The 19,589-nt window shown below is 34.5% G+C and overlaps 1 protein-coding gene across 1 annotated transcript; it reads left to right on the forward strand.

Annotated features, from left to right (window-relative positions):
* The first annotated feature begins 839 nt into the window (after positions 1 to 839).
* LOC140047760 (uncharacterized) lies at positions 840 to 19,280 on the forward strand. Its single transcript, XM_072092796.1, has 8 exons — positions 840 to 1,000; positions 3,860 to 3,957; positions 4,103 to 4,270; positions 16,731 to 16,865; positions 17,379 to 17,501; positions 17,966 to 18,085; positions 18,489 to 18,605; positions 19,156 to 19,280. The coding sequence occupies exons 3-8, from the start codon at positions 4,183 to 4,185 to the stop codon at positions 19,278 to 19,280; spliced, it is 708 nt and encodes a 235-aa protein (XP_071948897.1). The 5' UTR covers positions 840 to 1,000; positions 3,860 to 3,957; positions 4,103 to 4,182.
* Positions 19,281 to 19,589: the final 309 nt, after the last annotated feature.

The following is a 19,589-nucleotide window of genomic DNA, read 5'->3' on the forward strand; positions in this document are numbered from 1 at the left end:
ATGTAGCAGGTAATTACACTACTACTATAATCAAACATTTCACACTATAGTTCAAATACAGTGATTTGAATGGTCACTATGGCATTCGTCCCGTGTGTGTACACCGAATTACTTTTCAATCAATTTTAAAAAAAAGGGGAAGTCCCCGATAAAATTTGAGAAAGACGAATATGTATTTGTATGTCGGTTCACACAGATTCGAACAGACCGTACCATGCATGCTTAAATTTAGTCAAGTTCCATTGATGTTCTCTTGCAAATTTAGCATTTCAGTACAAATTATGTTTTGAATATGTTTGCTTTGAGTCATTCATGTTGCATGCATCGTATGTCTTTTGTCACATCAGTGATAATTTGAAATAATTGTTTCAATAGACTCATTGTCATAGCGCCTACAAATTATAGATCTGTGTTTAGTCATGAAATGATGCTAGGCACAGCCTGTATTTAGAAATTGATAGAGCGCGAACCAGGCATTTAATTTGTATTGTCTTTGATGTTTCCGCATGGGTTATTTGTTAGGCGTTAACGCACAATATTAAAGCATTGCGCTTACCGACAGGTTATTAAGGTATATTATAGGCCTATACATATGTGTTTCACTATAATAGGAATATAATAGTGCGTTTGTATTAATGGAGACCAATAGGAGGATACATACTTAACCATCAGCGTAACAACTTCAGGATGTAGTAAATAAAGGTAAGGATGTATTCAGCAACATTTGTACAGTTTGTGTTTAGTGTGTTTAAGTATATTTACAACTCATCTTCCTCGTGAGTATTACGGTAACCAGCGTTGTTTGCACAATGTGTATAGTCGTTTTGTATTCACTGAAACTGAGTAAATAAGCGTTACGCAAACATTTTCGATTATACAAAGTATTTATATAACATTGAATAATGTGGTATTAGGCCCATGTTATAACATGAAGGAAGTGTAGTAGTTAGACATCACTCTCTTCATTAGCATCTGTGAATCGTATAAATTATACACGCAGGTAAGAACAACATTTATTAAACCAAGTCCGGGTGTTGTGTGGTGGGGGAGACTAGAGATTAGCAGTGAAAGTACAGTAAATTGGCCTATGTATAGCTCCTGGCGATTTGGGCTCTTTTTTCGCAAATATACCCCAACCCCTTCCCGTAAAAGGATACGAGTTTAAATATTTTTTTTGAGACATAGAAATATCAGCGAGATATTAATAACAAAAGTTACATCAAGTATGCAATACTATTCATTTTTTTAAATATATAAAAATGTGAAACAGTCAAAACGAGAACATCCATGGGATTGAAGGTTTTAAAAAATCGCACTCTTTTCTGGTATAGAACCTTCTATAAAACCAAATTACTGAAAATGACAATGCTGTGGGTCAGTGGCTGGATCGCAATGGAGATACAAAGTAAAATAGCACTAAAAAAATGACAATTCTGTGGATATCAAATTTCCATTATTATAATTATTATTTATCAGTGGATGGATATCAATGGTGATACAAAATAAAATAAGCACTGAACAATGCTGTGGGTATCAGTGGCTGGATCTCAATGGAGATACAAAATAAAATAGCACTGAAAAATGTCAATGCTGTGGCTATCAGTGGCTGGATCTCAATGGAGATACAAATAAAATAAGCACTGGAAATGACAATGCTGTGGGTATCAGTGGCTGGATCTCATTGGAGATACAAAATAAAATAGCACTGGAAAATGTCAATGCTGTGGGTATCAGTAAGCAAAAAGCTAAATAAAACGATAAAGTTAAACAGCCAGAAAAATTAGCAGAGCTTTCGGGCAACACTAGCCCTTCATCAAGTGATATTTAGTAGAGAGTATTAAGCAGACAAGCGCTACCGTACCGTACTTTTATTTTATTGCAAAATGTAGTAACTATTTCTTCTGAGAGACTCACGACACATTAAAAATTAAAAACAACACAAGCCTAATAAAAGCATGCTCCAATTTCTTTTTAACGGACACTCAACGTTCATTTTACAGGTGCATTTTAATTAAAGATTTCGTTATCTTTCTACTTTTCCTAAGTGAACTTTAATATAGTATTCAAATCTACTGTGAGTAAAAGGTTATATCTGGTCAAACACATTATTGTCATAGTTTGCATCGTAACTAATACATAATTCTTTTTTCTACAGCTCACTATGTCATTCGGTTGGTCGGTCGGTCGGTAAACACTAACTTGAGCACGCGACTGCAGCCATGTATATGGCCTTGTCCATAATGATTAGGTATTTTTTAGTGCGTTAGGCTATACCCTGTATTGGCCGGTTGTGTATCTTAATTGCTGGTAAACGGATGGGCTTTTGGATAATGATCTTCAATGGTTAGAGAGACGAACAGAATCATTCACGTACAATGATATGAATCGCGTTAAATTCCCCGCATGAGTCCGGTTTCGCACCAGTCCCTGTTTGAACTGACTTCGTCGTAGTCAAAATAAATGACTACGCCTATTTCTATAGCTCGGGGTTAAATTGGTTAAGCCATGGACCTTATAATTACATTGTTAAGTCATTCATAGAGATAGTTATCTCTATATTTAGCATGAAGAAGAACAGAGTTTCCATTAAGGAATTTCGTAGTATTGCGATGCCATAAAACATTGTGTTAACTAAATACCCTAGCTTATAAAACGTATTGTGTATATATAGTTTGTACAACAGTTATTCAGTTATTTGACAATATAATCCCCATTATTGTAAAAAAAAATGTAATGCTAGGCCAAATATTACTGCAGTGACGATGTACGGTGCAAAGAAAGTAGGCCTATAATAGAGAAGCATAGTTGATCTTCAAATTTGATATGAGGCTGACATTTAAGGAAGGGTTAGTTTATGTTTATGTAACATGATGTAGTGTGTCAAACTGTCAGTAAAAGTATTGAAAATGTAAATCTTATGTTTTTCATATTAAATTTATGAATGTTATATCTTTTTGCCAAATTTGGGCTTGCTGAGCTTGTTGGTATTATTAGCAATTACCCTCATTTGACGAATTTTGTTTGCTGTTTTGTAGACCATCCAATTTAACGTACCTTCATGGATTTAGAGTAACACTTTGATATACCTGCAATCGATCACCTGTATCGCTATGGTTACGATAATTAGGGCCTGTCAATAATTAGTTAATTCAAACTGGGTCATCAGTCAATTGTGTCTATTGATATCCGTTTTTTCTCCAATTTTTAACAATATTGATAGACATTCAGTACATTTTCTGTCCTCATCATCAAGAAGTGTACCAGGTCCGTTTTTTTGTGAGATTTAATGTTACAAATGTGACCTCTACACTATAAAACATTCATTAGAAAATGATCAGGTAGATGGTTCGAATCTGTTTCGAAGTCGTTTGTTGTGGAGAAATAGAAGCTTACAAATTTAGGCTAATAAAGTTTATAACACAGGAGATGTTTACAAACAAAAATGTTTAGTATTTACTTTGTTTAATGGTGGCTAATTTTAAATTTTTCTTCTAAAATATACTCAAATTAATTTATACACTGCTTCTGTTCGTTTCACAAATCCACCTCCCAGATTTAAATGCAAAAAGATAGGATTGGCCTCCAAAAGTATTAAGATTTATAAAACTAAACTTTGAATAGATTAAAGTTTTTCACTCCCGTGACTATTTTGTGCTTTAGATTACATTTGTTTAGGTAGGCCTAATTAATGGGTTTACAAATCCTGGATCCGCTACTGGTACTCGCCCTTCCTTTGTGTACGCACATTCAAGGATGAGGTAGACAGGTTTTTCAAAACCACTCATAGAGAAAGTGAACCAGTCTTTTATGCTTATTCAAGAAACCGTTGTTTAATGAAGCAAACTATTTCTTTTTCTAGATTTACTTACTGCCTCTATGCACCAATTGTTATGAAGATTTGAAGTGAAATGAAATGCACGGGAATTTATAAGTATAGTCGTGATTTGACATTCAAAGGTACGCTGCCTCTCAAATGGTTAAGACGGTTTTAACCGTGATTCACAGGAATATAATTATTTAATTTGACAGCAAGTTAAATAACAGCAACACCTTTTAGACGCGTACTTCAAACAAATCATTTCTTTTCCATCAACTTTTTCAGGAAATGAACAACAATTTATGGGAAACTGATAACTGAAAAGTGGAATATTCTGGTGGAATTTTACATTTATAAAGTGCGACATGAAGTCGCTGATATCATCATGCTTTTTTAATGGATTTAGACCTACGACCATTGTGTTGGTTTTCGCCATTATTGCTATTAAAAGTGGTAAGTATGTACAGTTGTTAAATTACGCAATAGCAGACAGCGCTTAATATTTGGAACCAGGCTTTAACTTAAAGATGTATTGTCCTCAAAAAACATAAAAAATGAAGATTAATAAAAAAAAAAGAGAGACTATAGGCCATATCACAGTTTTAATAAATGTAATCACTTCTGTAGAAAGAAAACTAATACAAAAAAAATGTTTTAACAAAAATGGTTAAATTCACAAATAATTATCATTGATTTATTTTTTGCATTAAAGAAATCGATACGGACTTTACTTCCAATCAGGTTGTAAGTTAAGCCTGTTTTCCTGTCCACGTTATTCGACGCTATCGTCAATATTATCGTCAATAATCGGTGATCTTCTACGTAAACATTGAAATGTTAACGATTTACAGGAAAAGGTACTCGCTATCGTTATCATTTTAACTTGATCGTTTTCAAACGATCGTCGTTGAACTGTTGACGATAGCGTCGAATAACGTCGACAGGAAAACAGGCTTAACTTACAACCTGATTTGAAGTAAAGTCCGTAGCGATTTCTTTAATTAAAAAAATAGATCAATGATATTGTGCTCAAAATACTCTTGAAAATAAATGGAGACAAATAGATAACAATTTTAAAAAAATACAAAAGAAGAACATGTTTCTGAATATTGTATTAGTGTAACGTTTTTCAATGTCTTGGCCAAAACAATTCTTTACAATTTGAAGCAAAAAACTTCCAATATAAGTTTAGTTAAACGTTTAAAACGATCAATAAAAATGACAAATAACATTTGTATAAATAATTTCTTTCACATTAGCCCATTAATTTTTGCTAAGTCTAAATTTCTAATCGGAAGAAGTAAGTTCCAAAACACTGTATACATAAGTTTTGTATAGCTGAGCCTATAAATCATAAATACTTGTGAAATATACTTAGGCCTATTGAATTTCAAGAAATACAGTACACTTGTTTTATTTTATTTTTTCTGAAGATTCAATTAATCGTATTAACTAAAACAGGTATACAATGGGATTGTTCCATTCACACATTAAACAATATCATATCAAGCCATTCAATAACTGTTTCGTCAAGTATCAGCCAAGAAATATAGTATTGAATTTTTATCAAAGCTTCTGAAGACTTTTACGTTTCAGTAATATTTATGCTTATTTGTCTGTTGCATAACTGGTAGTAGAAGAGTTTTCATATTACCAATATATACAGTGGAGCAGTTTAAAATGTAATCATAATTTAATCATTATTGCTTAGTTGGTTAATTTATTTTGCTGGCCCAAACTTTGATTAATGTGAGCAGCCTTACATGTCTGCTTATCATAAGTTGCACGCGTACATGCCAATTTACACAGGCGAGCGGTAACGGTAATACGTTATTCCTTATGACCATTTACACACAAAGCGGAGCGGACGGACGGTTTCCATTCAGAATAAATACAGATTCCAGGGGCGGTCGCAGGACTATTTTAAGGGGGTTGCCCAAGAGTTTTCAGAGGGCCGTAGATACTGAGTATTTGCGAGGGAATTTTTGTTAAATGACACCCCTAGATAGGCGGAAATGGTACTCTCGCACGTAAAATAGAAATGACACTCTATATCGGGCTACAGTAGCAAACAGATCGTATCACGGCTGTTTCTTCCGCCAATGTTTTATTTATTAATAATTAAAATAATTTAGAAAAAAATGTGAAGCTGCTGATATAAATATATTGACCAAAACGTTAAATTGTATTATTTTGAAATAAATGCTAACTAAATCAGTAAAACCACAATTTCCAAAAATTCATTTTCATTTATCCACTATAAACTGTACAACAACCATCGAAATTTGCAGAAAGAAGCAATTAAACACTATTTTTTCAAAGTTCGGAACGTCCGTAATTGTTACGGAAATTCGTCCAATTATTACGAACGTAGGGAAATGAAGATAAATACGGAAATACTTAAATGATTGGGAATCCCCGGCAAAATACAATGATTATGAAGAAATCAAAGACCCATATGACGGTGTTTACTACGAACACAGTGTGTAGTGGCCTTTCGTACCTTCCTCACGCACACAAGCAATCCAAACAGTCAACAAACAACAAAAACGCTGACCGCCGGTAAATTATGCACGGGTATTGTTGATTGCTGGTTAATTTTACACTGCAGTCTGTTTACATAGGCTTATAGTCTTTTCCAACCCTGGACTTCTATAACGTTAATAGTTTATGTATAATATGATGAAATGGGATCTAAATTTTAATTTAATGGCCGAAAAAACATTTAGTATGAAATTAAGAGTGTTGCCCGTGCGTCCGCCTCTAGATTCTACGTGGGACAAGCTACGCGGTTTTCCGTTTACCGTTACCGCTCGTCTGTGTAAATAGGCCGTACGGGTGTGCTAAGTACGTGATGATTCCATCATACAAATTGTGTTTCTTTATTTAAATACTGGGAAGGTTATTTAGTTAGTGGCACTATAAATATTTGCCTCACCATTAACTCACTATAAAATAGAATGGGCAGTAATTAATACTGCACTATTTCGTTGATAAATGATTTCGTTGTTCTGTCGTTGAACCGAAATCAGATTCGAGTTGAATTAATTATTAGTAGTAAGGACCTTATACAAAAAAAAAAATCGGACTTTACTGTACTCTACACAAAGAATTTCTTGCAACCCCAAAAAAAGTGTATTGTCTACGATAACTTGTTACTAGCTCACTACTAACAAAGGATAAAAAAAGCCAATTTATTTTTAGAATCTAAAAATTGATTACTGTATATTGTCCTATTCAACAAAGGTCCCATTTGTCCTTCAAGAATAGAGGGATATACCAAGTCCACAAACGTGGAAACAATTCCAACAAAAATCTCATATACGATTTATAGCCTTTATTATTACCTCCGCCAAGGAGGTTATGTTTTCACCCCTGTATGTTTGTGTGTGTGTGTGTTTGTGTGTGTGTCTGTGAACAGCCTGGAGGCCACAGTTTTTATCCGATTCTCACCAAACTTAGCCACAATGATCAATGACTCATCATATAATTTTGGTTAAATTTTGAAGGGTCAGGGTTAAAGATCAAGGTCCACAAAAAAAAAAAAAATTAATAAAAAAAAAAAAAAACAACTCTCAGCGGGGCTTGAACCAGGGACCTTAACTGTGAGAGGCTGGATACATAACCATTACACCAAACTCTCATCCACAACTTTGTAGTGTGCAGTTAGCCTATTTACACTTTAGAACTAATAAAAAAAATGTAAAAAAAAAACATTTTGGGGGGGGGGGGGATTTTATGTAGGGGAATTTTACAGTAGGCGGAGGTTTGTACTCTCGGAGTACCCTCTAGTTTAAATATAATATGATAATTGTGTTTACTTAAACGTGAGAAAGGGAAAATAAATATGTTGTTTAGTTTTGGATCTAAAAATCGTTCTAGGTTCTAGGCCAGTTTGCCTCCTTCTTCTGCTCCTTCTCCTCATTTTTCAACATTTCGTGTATTTGTTTATTCAACATATTCTCCACACATTATAAACATATTAAAATTATAATGATATGAACAATTTCGATAACGAGTAAAAACATTTATGTGTAGAAGGAAGCCTAAATAAGTTGTACTTACTAACTTTACGTCTAACCTCCTGAAATAAACGAAGTACTGTAACAATAGTTGGGCAGTAAAAGAGACAATTATTCCCTTCCTCTAAAGCTTGGTTCCCACTAGTGACTCAATCTACGCAACGTAATTCTCTTCCAATCATTGTGTTTGCCCCCGCCTGCGTGAAATCAAACCTACGATGTTTGCAGCACTAATTGCGTCGTCGGTTCCTTCTTGTGATTACGCAATACAGCACTTTGCGTCGATACGTCGCTGCGTTACGTTACGTTGCGTTCTAGTGGGAACCACGCTAAAGCTTGGTTCCCACTTGAACGTAACGCAAGGACGCAAACGCAACGCACGCGTTTTAACCAATATCAAGTGAAGTTATAGTGAGTTAGCAATCACAAGCGAATAAGCCATCGCTTGTGATTGGTCACTTGCGTTGCGTATCAAGTATCCTAAACTGAAAATTATTAACCACAAATAACAAAAAAAAAAAGATGATATTAGAGTAACATTTTGTTTAAAGGTTTGCATGGCGAAATCAAACAAATGTTGATACACAGTTTGCGGTACACCACGGATATAGTTCTGAAAGGAACTGTTTTTTTTCACTAATTCAACAGTTCTTTTCAGCACTAAATATACGTGATGTACCACAGGACTTTATATCAACAACAATAGTTACAATATTATTTCTTTCCTCTGTGGATTACTTAAGCCTGTTTTCCTGTCGACGTTATTCGACGCTATCGTTAACAATAATCGGCGATCTTCTACGTAAACATTTAATTGTTAACGATTTACAGAAAAGGGCACTCGCTATCGTTATCATTTCAACTTGATCGTTTTCAAACGATCGTCGTTGAACTGTAAAGCGTGGTTCCCACTAGCGACGCAACACAAGGACGTAACGCAACGCAAGTGAATTGCTCAATCACAAGTAAATTGTCTATAACTTCGCTTGTCATTGGTTAAAACGCTTGCGTTGCGTTTACGTCCTTGCGTTACGTTCTAGTGGGAACCAAGCTTTAACGATCAACGACGATAGCGTCGAATAACGTCATGAAAACAGTGTTTAAAGTCAAGTACACTTTAAAATGATTAATTAAATCGAAAAAAATTAAATGTAAAGTATTGGTAGGTATATCCAGGGAAGATTTAAATTAATTTAACTCTTCCCTGGTATATCTGTGTTTTCGTTGGATGTTTTTTTTTTTCATCATGAAGGAAATACCACAGTGTAATGAAGCGTAAGGCGTGTGTATGGTTGGGTGCGTTTCACGCATACGCCCACTATTCATAGGTCTCCGGGTTATTATTCTATATTATGAAAGGCCCGTAAAGCATAATATGCATTTTAAATAGGACCCCGCGGGCGAATAATAAATTCGTACAAATCACGTACGTAGAACTATAATTCGTCAGGATAAATGATAAAACTAGTCACCTTTGAACGAATATTTGTACTATATAAACTTTTGTTTCGCAAATTCAATACATAAATAAAAGTTATACCACCATCCAATAATTCGGAAATTCCAGAAACTCAGATATCGGGGACGTCATTAAATTACATATTAATATGTAGTATGAAATATATTTTAATTAACGATAATAAGTACAGCGTAATGTGAAGTCGCCGGAAACCACTGGAAATATACCCTTACTACTTAAGCTTGGTTTCCACTAGATACGCAACGTAACGCCACCTACGCAATGTAAGAAAATGCCCTTCCAATAATTGTGTTTGCCCCCGCCTGCGTAAAATCAAACCTGCGATGTTTTCAGCACTGTTGCGTTGTCGGTTCCCACTTTTGATTACGCAATACAGCATTTTGCGTCGATACGTACGTTGCTGCATTGCGTTCTAGTGGGAACCCCGCTTTAGGGCCTGGAGTAAGATACAATTCAATTCCGGTTTATTAAAAAAAAGTGGCATTGCAAAACAATCTGAATTTTCGCCAAATTTACATTCTGAAGCTTGGTTCCCACTAGCGACGCAACGTAACATAAGCAATGTAACAATCAAACCTGTGATTTTTGCAGCACTGTTGCGTCGTCGGTTCCCACTTGTGATTACGCAATACAGCCCTTTGCGTTGATACGTCACTGCGTTACGTTGCGTTGCGTTCTAGTGGGAACCACGCTTTATAATTAGAGGACGCAACGCGGCAATTAGGACGTAAGCCCAATGCAAGTAATTTAACTAATCACGAAATGGATAATTCCAATTGTCGATGTGGCGTTGCTAATACGCGCATTGAACCTGAGCTGTTTGGCTATGGTTTGCGCCGCCCAGGCGATTGGTTCCCCACTAGAGAGGCAACGCAATGACATAGACGCGAATTAACCAATCGCAAGCGACATTTCGGATTACCCATCGCTTGTAATTGGTCAAGTCACTTACGTCCTTAAGCCCGTTTTCCTGTCGACGTTAGTCGATGCTATCGTTAACAATTATCGGCAATCTTCTACGTAAACATTGAAATGGAAAGGTAAAAGGTACTCGCTATCTTTATCATTTCAACTTTTCAAACGACGGTTGTTGAACTGTTAACGATCAACGACGATAGCGTCGAATAACGTCGCCAGGAAAACAGGCTTTAATTGCGCTGTGTCCTAGTGGAAACCAAGCTTTAACCAATTTGCCACGTTGAGTAGTATCATTTTTTGGTTTAATATTTCTTACGCTTCCAACAGTGAGCAACTCGCCAATATTACAGGATGGATAAACTATTTTAATTGTACTGTATTATTATATATTATGAAGGAAATAAATATTATTATAAAATTATGAAATGAAATTATCGTGGTTATAAAGAAAGTCTCATTTAGGCTTGGGAAGTGGAGTTGAAAGAGTTGTGACTTACAACCCTGGCACTAGGTCAGGATTGAACCCTGAACCCTGGGATTGAAATACAGGCATGTTAACTATCATGCTTATTATAATCATCATTATGTCATATCTGTTCTTATTCTTAACATCAGGTTATAAAGTATACCTTTTTTTACGGATTTTAACTTTTGTACTAATATAATAATGTCGTACATTTTAAGCTGAAACTTCGAGCTATAGGCCTAGGCCTAGAGATTGTCTCTTAAGAATCTCCAAACGTTTTTGTCAAACAGTTAATAACTATCTATTATAGGCCCGGGGTGCAATATATTACGGACTGTCTAGAATATTAGGTACTCCCGTGACAGATTGCACCCCTATAATATAACAGTTAATAACTATCTATTATAGGGGGTGCAATATATTACGGACTGTCTAGAATATTAGGTACTCCCGTGACAGATTGTACCCCTATAATATAACGGTTAATAACTATCTAGTGGGTGCAATATATTACGGACTGTCTAGAATATTCGGTACCCCCGTGACAGATTGCATCCCCTATAATATAACAGTTAATAACTATATATTATAGGGGGTGCAATATATTACGGACTGTCTAGAATATTAGGTACCCCCGTGACAGGTTGCACCCTCTGTATTATAACAGTTAATAACTATAATATTATTGGGGGTGCAATATATTACGGGCTGTCCTAGAATATTTTTTTTTTTTTTATATGTGAACTTTATTCAATCAATCGTACATTTGTTATAATGGTAACCACAATAAGGTATAATATTACAGTAGATTTTTACAAACAAAAAAAACAAGACCAATATAAATATAAATTATAAAATATATACAATGATTATTTACAGTAATGATAAAAATAAAAATTAATTGTTTACATTGACTATTATTGGAAACAGAAGTTGAATAATAAAATACTGGAAAGTTTAGTTAGAGGTTTACAATCAATGGAAAAGATGAAAACATATAATATTGTAAGTATTAAAAGTAGCATTGTTTAGGGAGATTACTGTATATTGGCAACGGCCTACAGTTGAACATGGTTTTATGCAAAAGTTATATATTGATTGATTGAATCGGGCATCACTATAAGCAAAGCTTTAAAATGTGATGTCCTATGTAAGAATTAAAAATTGGAAAAATTAAATAAATAAATAAATTACAATAAAAACAATAACAATTAGTAAATATATATGTAAACAATAGAGACAATAAGCAATAATCATAAATGACAGTTGAATATAAATATATATATATATATTATTATACATGTAATAACAATTTCAAAAATATGACCAGAATAGATCATTCATAGAAAAAAGAAAAAAAGAAATCGATAATGAAAAATATTTTGTTCATAATACGTTGTGATTTTAGGTATTAGAATATTTTTTGAGGAGATTAGTATGAATTGTTTTTTTAAATAGTCCTACTCTTGATTTCTCTTACTGAGTTTTCAAGGCTATTCCATGTCTTGGCACCCCTATAGCATATACTTTGTTGTCCTATTTTGGTTCTTTTTAGTACAGTGGTATAGTTTTTTTTATTCCTGGTATCATAATTATGTGTTGATTCAATTGTTTGAAAGTAAGTGTCAAACGTAATTGGGAGCTGTTTATTATAAAATTGGAAGAGTAGTATTGCCATATGTTTTTCATAAAGATCGAATATATTTAATGTGTTGGTTTGTATAAATAGCGGTTGGGAAGGATGTTGATAGTGGACTTTGCATATAATTCGTAGTGCTTTTTTCTAGAGGATGTGAAGTCGGTTTAATTTACTTGGTCCGAAAGAGCCCCATACTACTATTGCATACGTTAAATGGGGAAGGATTATAGATTTATAAATTTGCAATAGAGTCATATATGGTAAAAAATACTTTAATTTATTCAGAATTCCTATTATCTTTGAAACTTTGTTTGCAATGCCATCAATATGGGTACAGAAGGACAAAAATTTGTCTAAGGTAACTCCTAAGAATTTGATATGGGTTACCTCTTCGAGTGTGGTGTTATTTACGTATAGTTGCATGTCTGTGAAGTCGGTTAAATTCTGGCGCCCTCTAAAGATTATATATTTAGTTTTATTTGTATTAATTGAGAGTTTGTTAGCTCTAAACCAAGTGGTTAGTCGTTGTAATTCGCAGTTTAGTATATTACATGCAACTATGGGGTCATTATGTTTGAGGAATATGTTTGTATCGTCCGCGAATATGATAAGTTCGACAACTTTGCTTACACAAAATATGTCATTTATAAATAACAAAAATAGCAATGGGCCAATGATAGATCCCTGTGGAACACCAACTTTTACTTCTCTTTTTATTGATTTGTGTGCTTCAATAGTAACATACTGAGTTCTGTGGTTTAGGTAACTCCTGAACCAGTCTAACACAATACCACGTATGCCATAGCATTCCATTTTATTGATTAGAATTCTATGATCGATCGTATCGAAAGCTTTCGACAGATCTAGGAAAACACCTATAATGAATGAGTTGTTATCAATTGCTGATGTTATTTTTTCTAGTGTGTGTAGTAGAGCATGTGCAGTTGAATGTTTTTGTCGGAATCCATATTGAGATTGATTTATTATGTTGTATTTATTAAGGTATGAAATGGTTTGGTCGTAGACAACTCTTTCATATATTTTAGAAAGACATGGTAAGATTGATATGGGTCGATAATTATTAAGGTTTTGCCTATCGCCACTTTTAAAAACAGGTATAGTTTTGGCACATTTTAGTTCATCAGGGAATCGGCCAGTGGCGAGTGAAACGTTTATTAAGTGTGAAATAGGTTTTGTAAGGTAGACGGAATTGTACTTGATATAGTGAGCACTGATATCATCGTGACCTGGTGTTTTATCTGTTTCTAATTTATTAATGTATGTCATTATTTCGTATTCTGTTGTGGGTCTGAAATACATAGAATTAAGGTAGTTACCAGTCAAATATGACGTTGGATCAATGGCAGGGTTGTTATCATGGTTAATTTTGTCAGCTAATTGTTTCCCAATATTAATAAAGTAAGAATTGAATGCATCGGATTTTGTTTCTGGGTTAGTGTATGTCTCTGTCACATGTTTTAGGTTTGATGGCAGTTTGGATTTTTTCTTCCTACCTAAAAGTTGATTAATGGCATTCCACGTTTCTTTCATATTATTTTTATTTTTTTCAAATTTATTAAAATAGTATTCCTTTTTTCGTTTTCTAATAATATTGGTAAGTACGTTTCTATAGTTTGTATATTTAGATTTATTTATGTTTGTCGGTCTACGTTTGTATTTGCTATATAATTTGTTTCTAGTAACAATTGACTTAGCAATTGATTCCGTTATCCAAGGAGATTGAAGTTTATTAGCTTTGAGTTTTATCTTTTTTATTGGAAAGCATATATTAACTAATGATTGCAGAGTTGTGGAAAAATGTCGATATGCTTTGTTTGCGTCATTTGATTCTAGGACATCCTGCCATTGTTGATTTGCAAGTTCATGCTTAAAATGATCAATGTTGTACTGTTTGTTTTCGCGTTTATAACAGTATACGTTGTTATGATAATGGTGAGTTTCGGATGTGTTTATGCAGAATATTGGAAGGTGGTTGGATATATCCGAATATATGATACCAGTGTTTATGTTATTTGTTAGATGGGAATTGTAGAGAATATTATCTATTATGGAAGCAGAGTTTTCTGTTATTCTTGTGGGCTTATTAATAAGAAAAGTGAAGGACTGGGACTGGATATTGTCAAGGTGGGATTCGATGTTTTTGTCTCTCATGTGTTGGCTAATGTCTAAGTTCATATCACCAGTAATGTATGCTAGCTTATTTTCTTTGTTAATCATCTGCATGACTATTGACAACTGATTGTTGAAAGTTTGTACATTTGTATCAGGGGGCCTATATATTACTCCGCAAGATATTGTTTTATTTTCTATTTTAACATCAATAAATATAGATTCTCCTTCGGTCAGTATTGAAGCGAGGTCATTTCGCATCTCGTAACTAACTGATAGATAGAGAGCAACTCCTCCTCCTCTTCGTCCTATCCTATCTTTATGAATAAATGTATATTTTGGTATTTCGTACAGTGATGTTGTAGAATTTGGAGAAATCCATGTTTCTTCTAGGGCAATAATTGAAAAGGAGTGATTTATTGAATTAATCAGATTCAAAATATCATCGAATTTGTTGACCATGCTACGGCAGTTCAGGCTTAGAATGGAGAAGTGATTGGCATGTATCGAGTTCTTAAAACTTAGATTAAAATCGTTTATCTGGTAATATTTAGTTTCTTCAATATTGATATCATCATTAGGGTTAATGTCATTTAAGTTAAATATCATAATGCAATTTTTAAGTTTAAAAAAGAATGGTCAGAGAAAAGATTTAAAAAAAAACAACAACAAAAAACAGAATAATTAAGATAACTAATTTATCTATAATCAGGTCAACCGAACAATTTGGTTGCTCCGTCATATTATTAGTATACATATATTTCGCTAAGTAAAACAATTGAGTGCGAAATGTGTAAACACAGTGATAAATCTTAATTACAGCACTAATCCTATTTTCACCCACCCTCAACTCCACCATCCCCCAAAGACCCACCATCCCCCAACCCCTCCATCCCCCAACCCCTCCCCACCCACCCACATCGTTCCAATTTTATCCCATTCTTAATCCAAATCATAATACTTAATAGTGTGTGAATGAAAGCAATAGGAATTGAGTTTTTCACTACTTGATTCAAAAACAATAGGCAAAGTATGTGACACGCAACACAGCAACAGATTACGTAACATGGTATTTAAGTCAGTGTGCCAATTCTTTCACCTGTTAATGTTTAGGTTATGTAAACACATAATCGCGATCGTGTTGATGTTTCAATTCCGTACAGTTTGAATTCTCCTAGTGGATACAATAAGTGGTACCCATTTTCTGCATATGGTTTAATGCAGGCAGGATATAGTCACAAATTGAATTCAATTAAAAACAAACGAACGAAAATAAAGAAGTTATGTATACATTTTACCGTTAATGTAAAGGTTGCCATTTCTGAAGACAGTCTTTTTACCTTCTTCATACGCTTTCTTCATAACTTCTCGCAGGCCTCGCTTTTTGATAATATCTGCTACTGGCATATCTTCTAGTACAAACATCTCGGAATTTTTCATAATCGACTTAGCTCTTCTGAGTACTTCAAATCTCTGTGGTCGATATATAAATTTAACAATGATATGTCTTGGCTTACCACTTATTGTTGATGGTTTTCCTGTGCGATGAGCCGTTTCAATGACGATGTCGTTTAGGTTGAGTGTTTTATTTAGTAATTCCTTAATCTTTTTTGTTGCATCTTCGTTTGGTTCCTCAGTTATCCCACCAAATCTCAGGTTAAAACTCCTTGAATACCGTTCAAGATTCAGAATATCATTTTGTATACTGGTAATTTTTTTCTTTTCTGTTTCAAGTGTTGTTGAAATATCTTTCATTTCGCTATCATACGTTGTTACTTTCTTTTCAAGATCGTTGATTGAATCGGAGGTAAAAGTAATGGATTTCTCCATATCTAATTGTTTTGCCTCCATTGAGTCAATTCTATTCATAATTGAGGTTTGATTTTTAAGTACGGAGTCTAGTTTTGTTTGCATTTCAGTTGTTAGCGTTTTAATCTCCCGCCTTAATAACTGGATTTCGCTGGTTTCTTCGGTGGGTGTCGCCTGGGTCGTTGAGGTGTCCGGAGGGGTACGTTCAGTTTGGTCCTTTTTTCTGACCATTTTCTTAGTTTTAGATCAAAAGACGATGACAGCATTAACCAAATTGTAATACTCACTTATTTAGCACAGTTGTCTTATGGCTATTTTTGGCAAAACCTTACTTTATTTTTAATGAAGACGGAGCACTGTTTATACGGTTGCTAACTCATGATGCGCCCTCAAGCCCTTAGTCTCTGTATTATCAGTGACAATGACAACTCCTTTTTTTTATTTTGCAGAAGCAGTCGTAGCACAAGACTTGTGTGAAGAACGCCCATGTCAAAATTATGGTGTTTGTGATTATGATTCATCAACACACACGTATACATGCGACTGTCGTGGAACGGGTCACGTAGGAGAAAACTGTACATTACGTAAGTGTTTACAACTATAACAAAACGAAATAAAATATAATAGACTTAAGCTCTGTCTACACTATCACACTTTATGTGACAACAAAATGTGATGTGCCCATATATGGACATCATGATGTCATATTAGTACCATAAGTAGGAATATCACTATAATATTACTTGGGCATATCATACTTTTTTTGTCAAACTAATTTGATAGTGTAGACAGAGCTTTAGGAAAAGAAGCAATCATTCGAAATCATTTCATAATGTGAATCCGGACTTCCATTGACAACGACATTTCTATTTTAAATTGTCAGATTGTGCAGTAATAATCAACATTATATATAAAAAATTATATAAGTATAAATATTGTTTAAACAATCAACGAGGAAGGAAAATTCCTACCTGATTCGACATTTAGCAAAAAGAGCGGCCATCACAACAATAAAGGATTATTTTGTTTTTGTACATTGTACTTCTTATTACTATATTACTATCTGTTTCACGTTGTTATTCATTTCGTCATTTTAGCAAATTCGTGTTCACCAAATCCTTGCGAAAATAATGGAGTGTGTAACATAACGGCAGCGGATTTCTCAACTTACGAATGTCTATGCCCTGGAACAGGTTATATTGGCACAGACTGCGAAATAGGTAAGTTTGTCTTTTTCTTTTATATATTTCTAATGCAATAACAACTAAATGTTTACATAAACCTTTTTTTCTTATTAACACAGTAGCTAAAACAAACCGCAAAACTTGTTTGCCCAATATTATAGTGATATGACATCATCATGTCTATATATGTGCACATCACATTTTCTTGTCACATAAAGTTTGATAGTGTGGACAGAGCTTTAACCTTGATTTCCACGTTGAAGCAATGAAATGACGTACCTGTAAGCTCTCTGGGAGTAATTTGACCAATCACGACACGATGGATCATCAGAAATATCGCTTGTGGTTGGTCAACTTCTTGTGTTTTGCTTAAGTTGTTGCGTTACGTTAGTGGTAAGCATGGGGACTATTCACAATACCAATGTATCTTCTGTAATTGATGTTAATGTATATTATACCCACGCTTAACAAAAAAGAATGTAATTTTGTTTTGTATACAGATGACCCGTGCTCACCAAGTCCTTGTGAAAACAATGGGGTTTGTAGCTACAACTCAACAGACTACAGCTTTATGTGTAATTGTGCTGGCACCGGTTACACTGGAAACATATGTGACGAAAGTATGTAATGATTGACTTTTTTATGCAATTTGTCAAATATGTAATCTTAAAGGGCAACATAAGCACGTAAGCGCAACCTAAGCACGTAAGCGCAACCTAAGCACGTAAGCGCAACCTATGCACGTAAGCGCAACCTAAGCACGTAAGCGCAACCTAAGCACGTAAGCGCAACATAAACACGTAAGCGCAATATAAGCACGTAAGCGTAACCTAGGCACGTAAGCGCAACCTAGGCACGTAAGCGCAACCTAATCACGTATTAGCAACCTAAGCAAGTGCAACGAAAGTACTACTGTGATTTGACCATCATTTCAAAACATCAGTGCCTTATAATGTAACATCAAATAAAAGTAAATTTTAACCCATGCCTATAATATGTTACCGATATTTTATGTTATTGCAGATGACCCCTGCTCTCCCAATATGTGTGATAATGGAGGTGTTTGCACTGCTACGAACACAACAGAATTTGATTGTGATTGCTCTGGCACAGGAGCGAATGGAGAACTTTGTAATGAAAGTAGGAAAATGGAAAATTCTTCAATATATTGTTTTACAGGGGCACGCATTGTTCATATAATAGCATAATGTATTCAGGAGACTAATTCTTACGTCACACCTAATGGATATGACTAATGGATATTCATGTTTATTTTGTGACGTCTCGCGTACTTATGTACGAAATATCGCGGGCGGGGCGGGCCCGTTTCTACTGAGCAATAGAATACGGATTTAAATACCGTACATTTTGAAATAGGCCTAACGGTACTTGGTAACAAAAACGGGTCCACATAAAAAGAACACATTTTAAATACTGGTTTAAAAACCCCAATTGATTCCGGTCTCGACCCATCGGTTTTAAAAACGTGTCGTATATTTTGCATCGTATTTTTCAAACATTAGAAATTGAAGGGGCCGAGTAAGGAGTAATATTATTGTAATTGTATTTAACTAATGCGGGTAGCTTTGCGTCAGGGAGTTGAGTAATTGGTCAGATGTTATATTATTAATTAACATATATTATATTATTTATTTTTATTACTGACTAATGAATTTTTGTTACATTACAGATGACCCGTGCTCTCCTTCCCCATGTAACAACGGTGGTGTTTGTACCACTTTCAACACAACAGAGTATACGTGTAATTGCGTAGGTTCAGGATTTCAAGGAGATCGTTGCGATCAGGGTAAGTAAATAATCAATATAGTTGACTGAAATGGATGAGTAAAACGCCTTTCTCAAAATAATTTGAAAAGTGTATACTGAGGCCCAAATGCTTCCACATATTCTTTTACGACAGGTATATCTTTTCTTTACTCAGTTATTTTCGCCGATGTTATGTTTGTCCATGTGCAATGTATCGGGTGTCGTATCGAGATGTATCGAGAAAAACTCGAAAACAGAGACACCCTATATAACGTAATATTGAGACGTTTTAGTGGGGGTCTCTGTTTTCGAGATTTTCTCGAAAACAGAGACCCTGGGTCTCGGGTCTCTGGTCTC

Source organism: Antedon mediterranea, chromosome 4, assembly GCF_964355755.1.
Source record: "Antedon mediterranea chromosome 4, ecAntMedi1.1, whole genome shotgun sequence".
Taxonomy (NCBI): Eukaryota; Metazoa; Echinodermata; class Crinoidea; order Comatulida; family Antedonidae; genus Antedon; species Antedon mediterranea.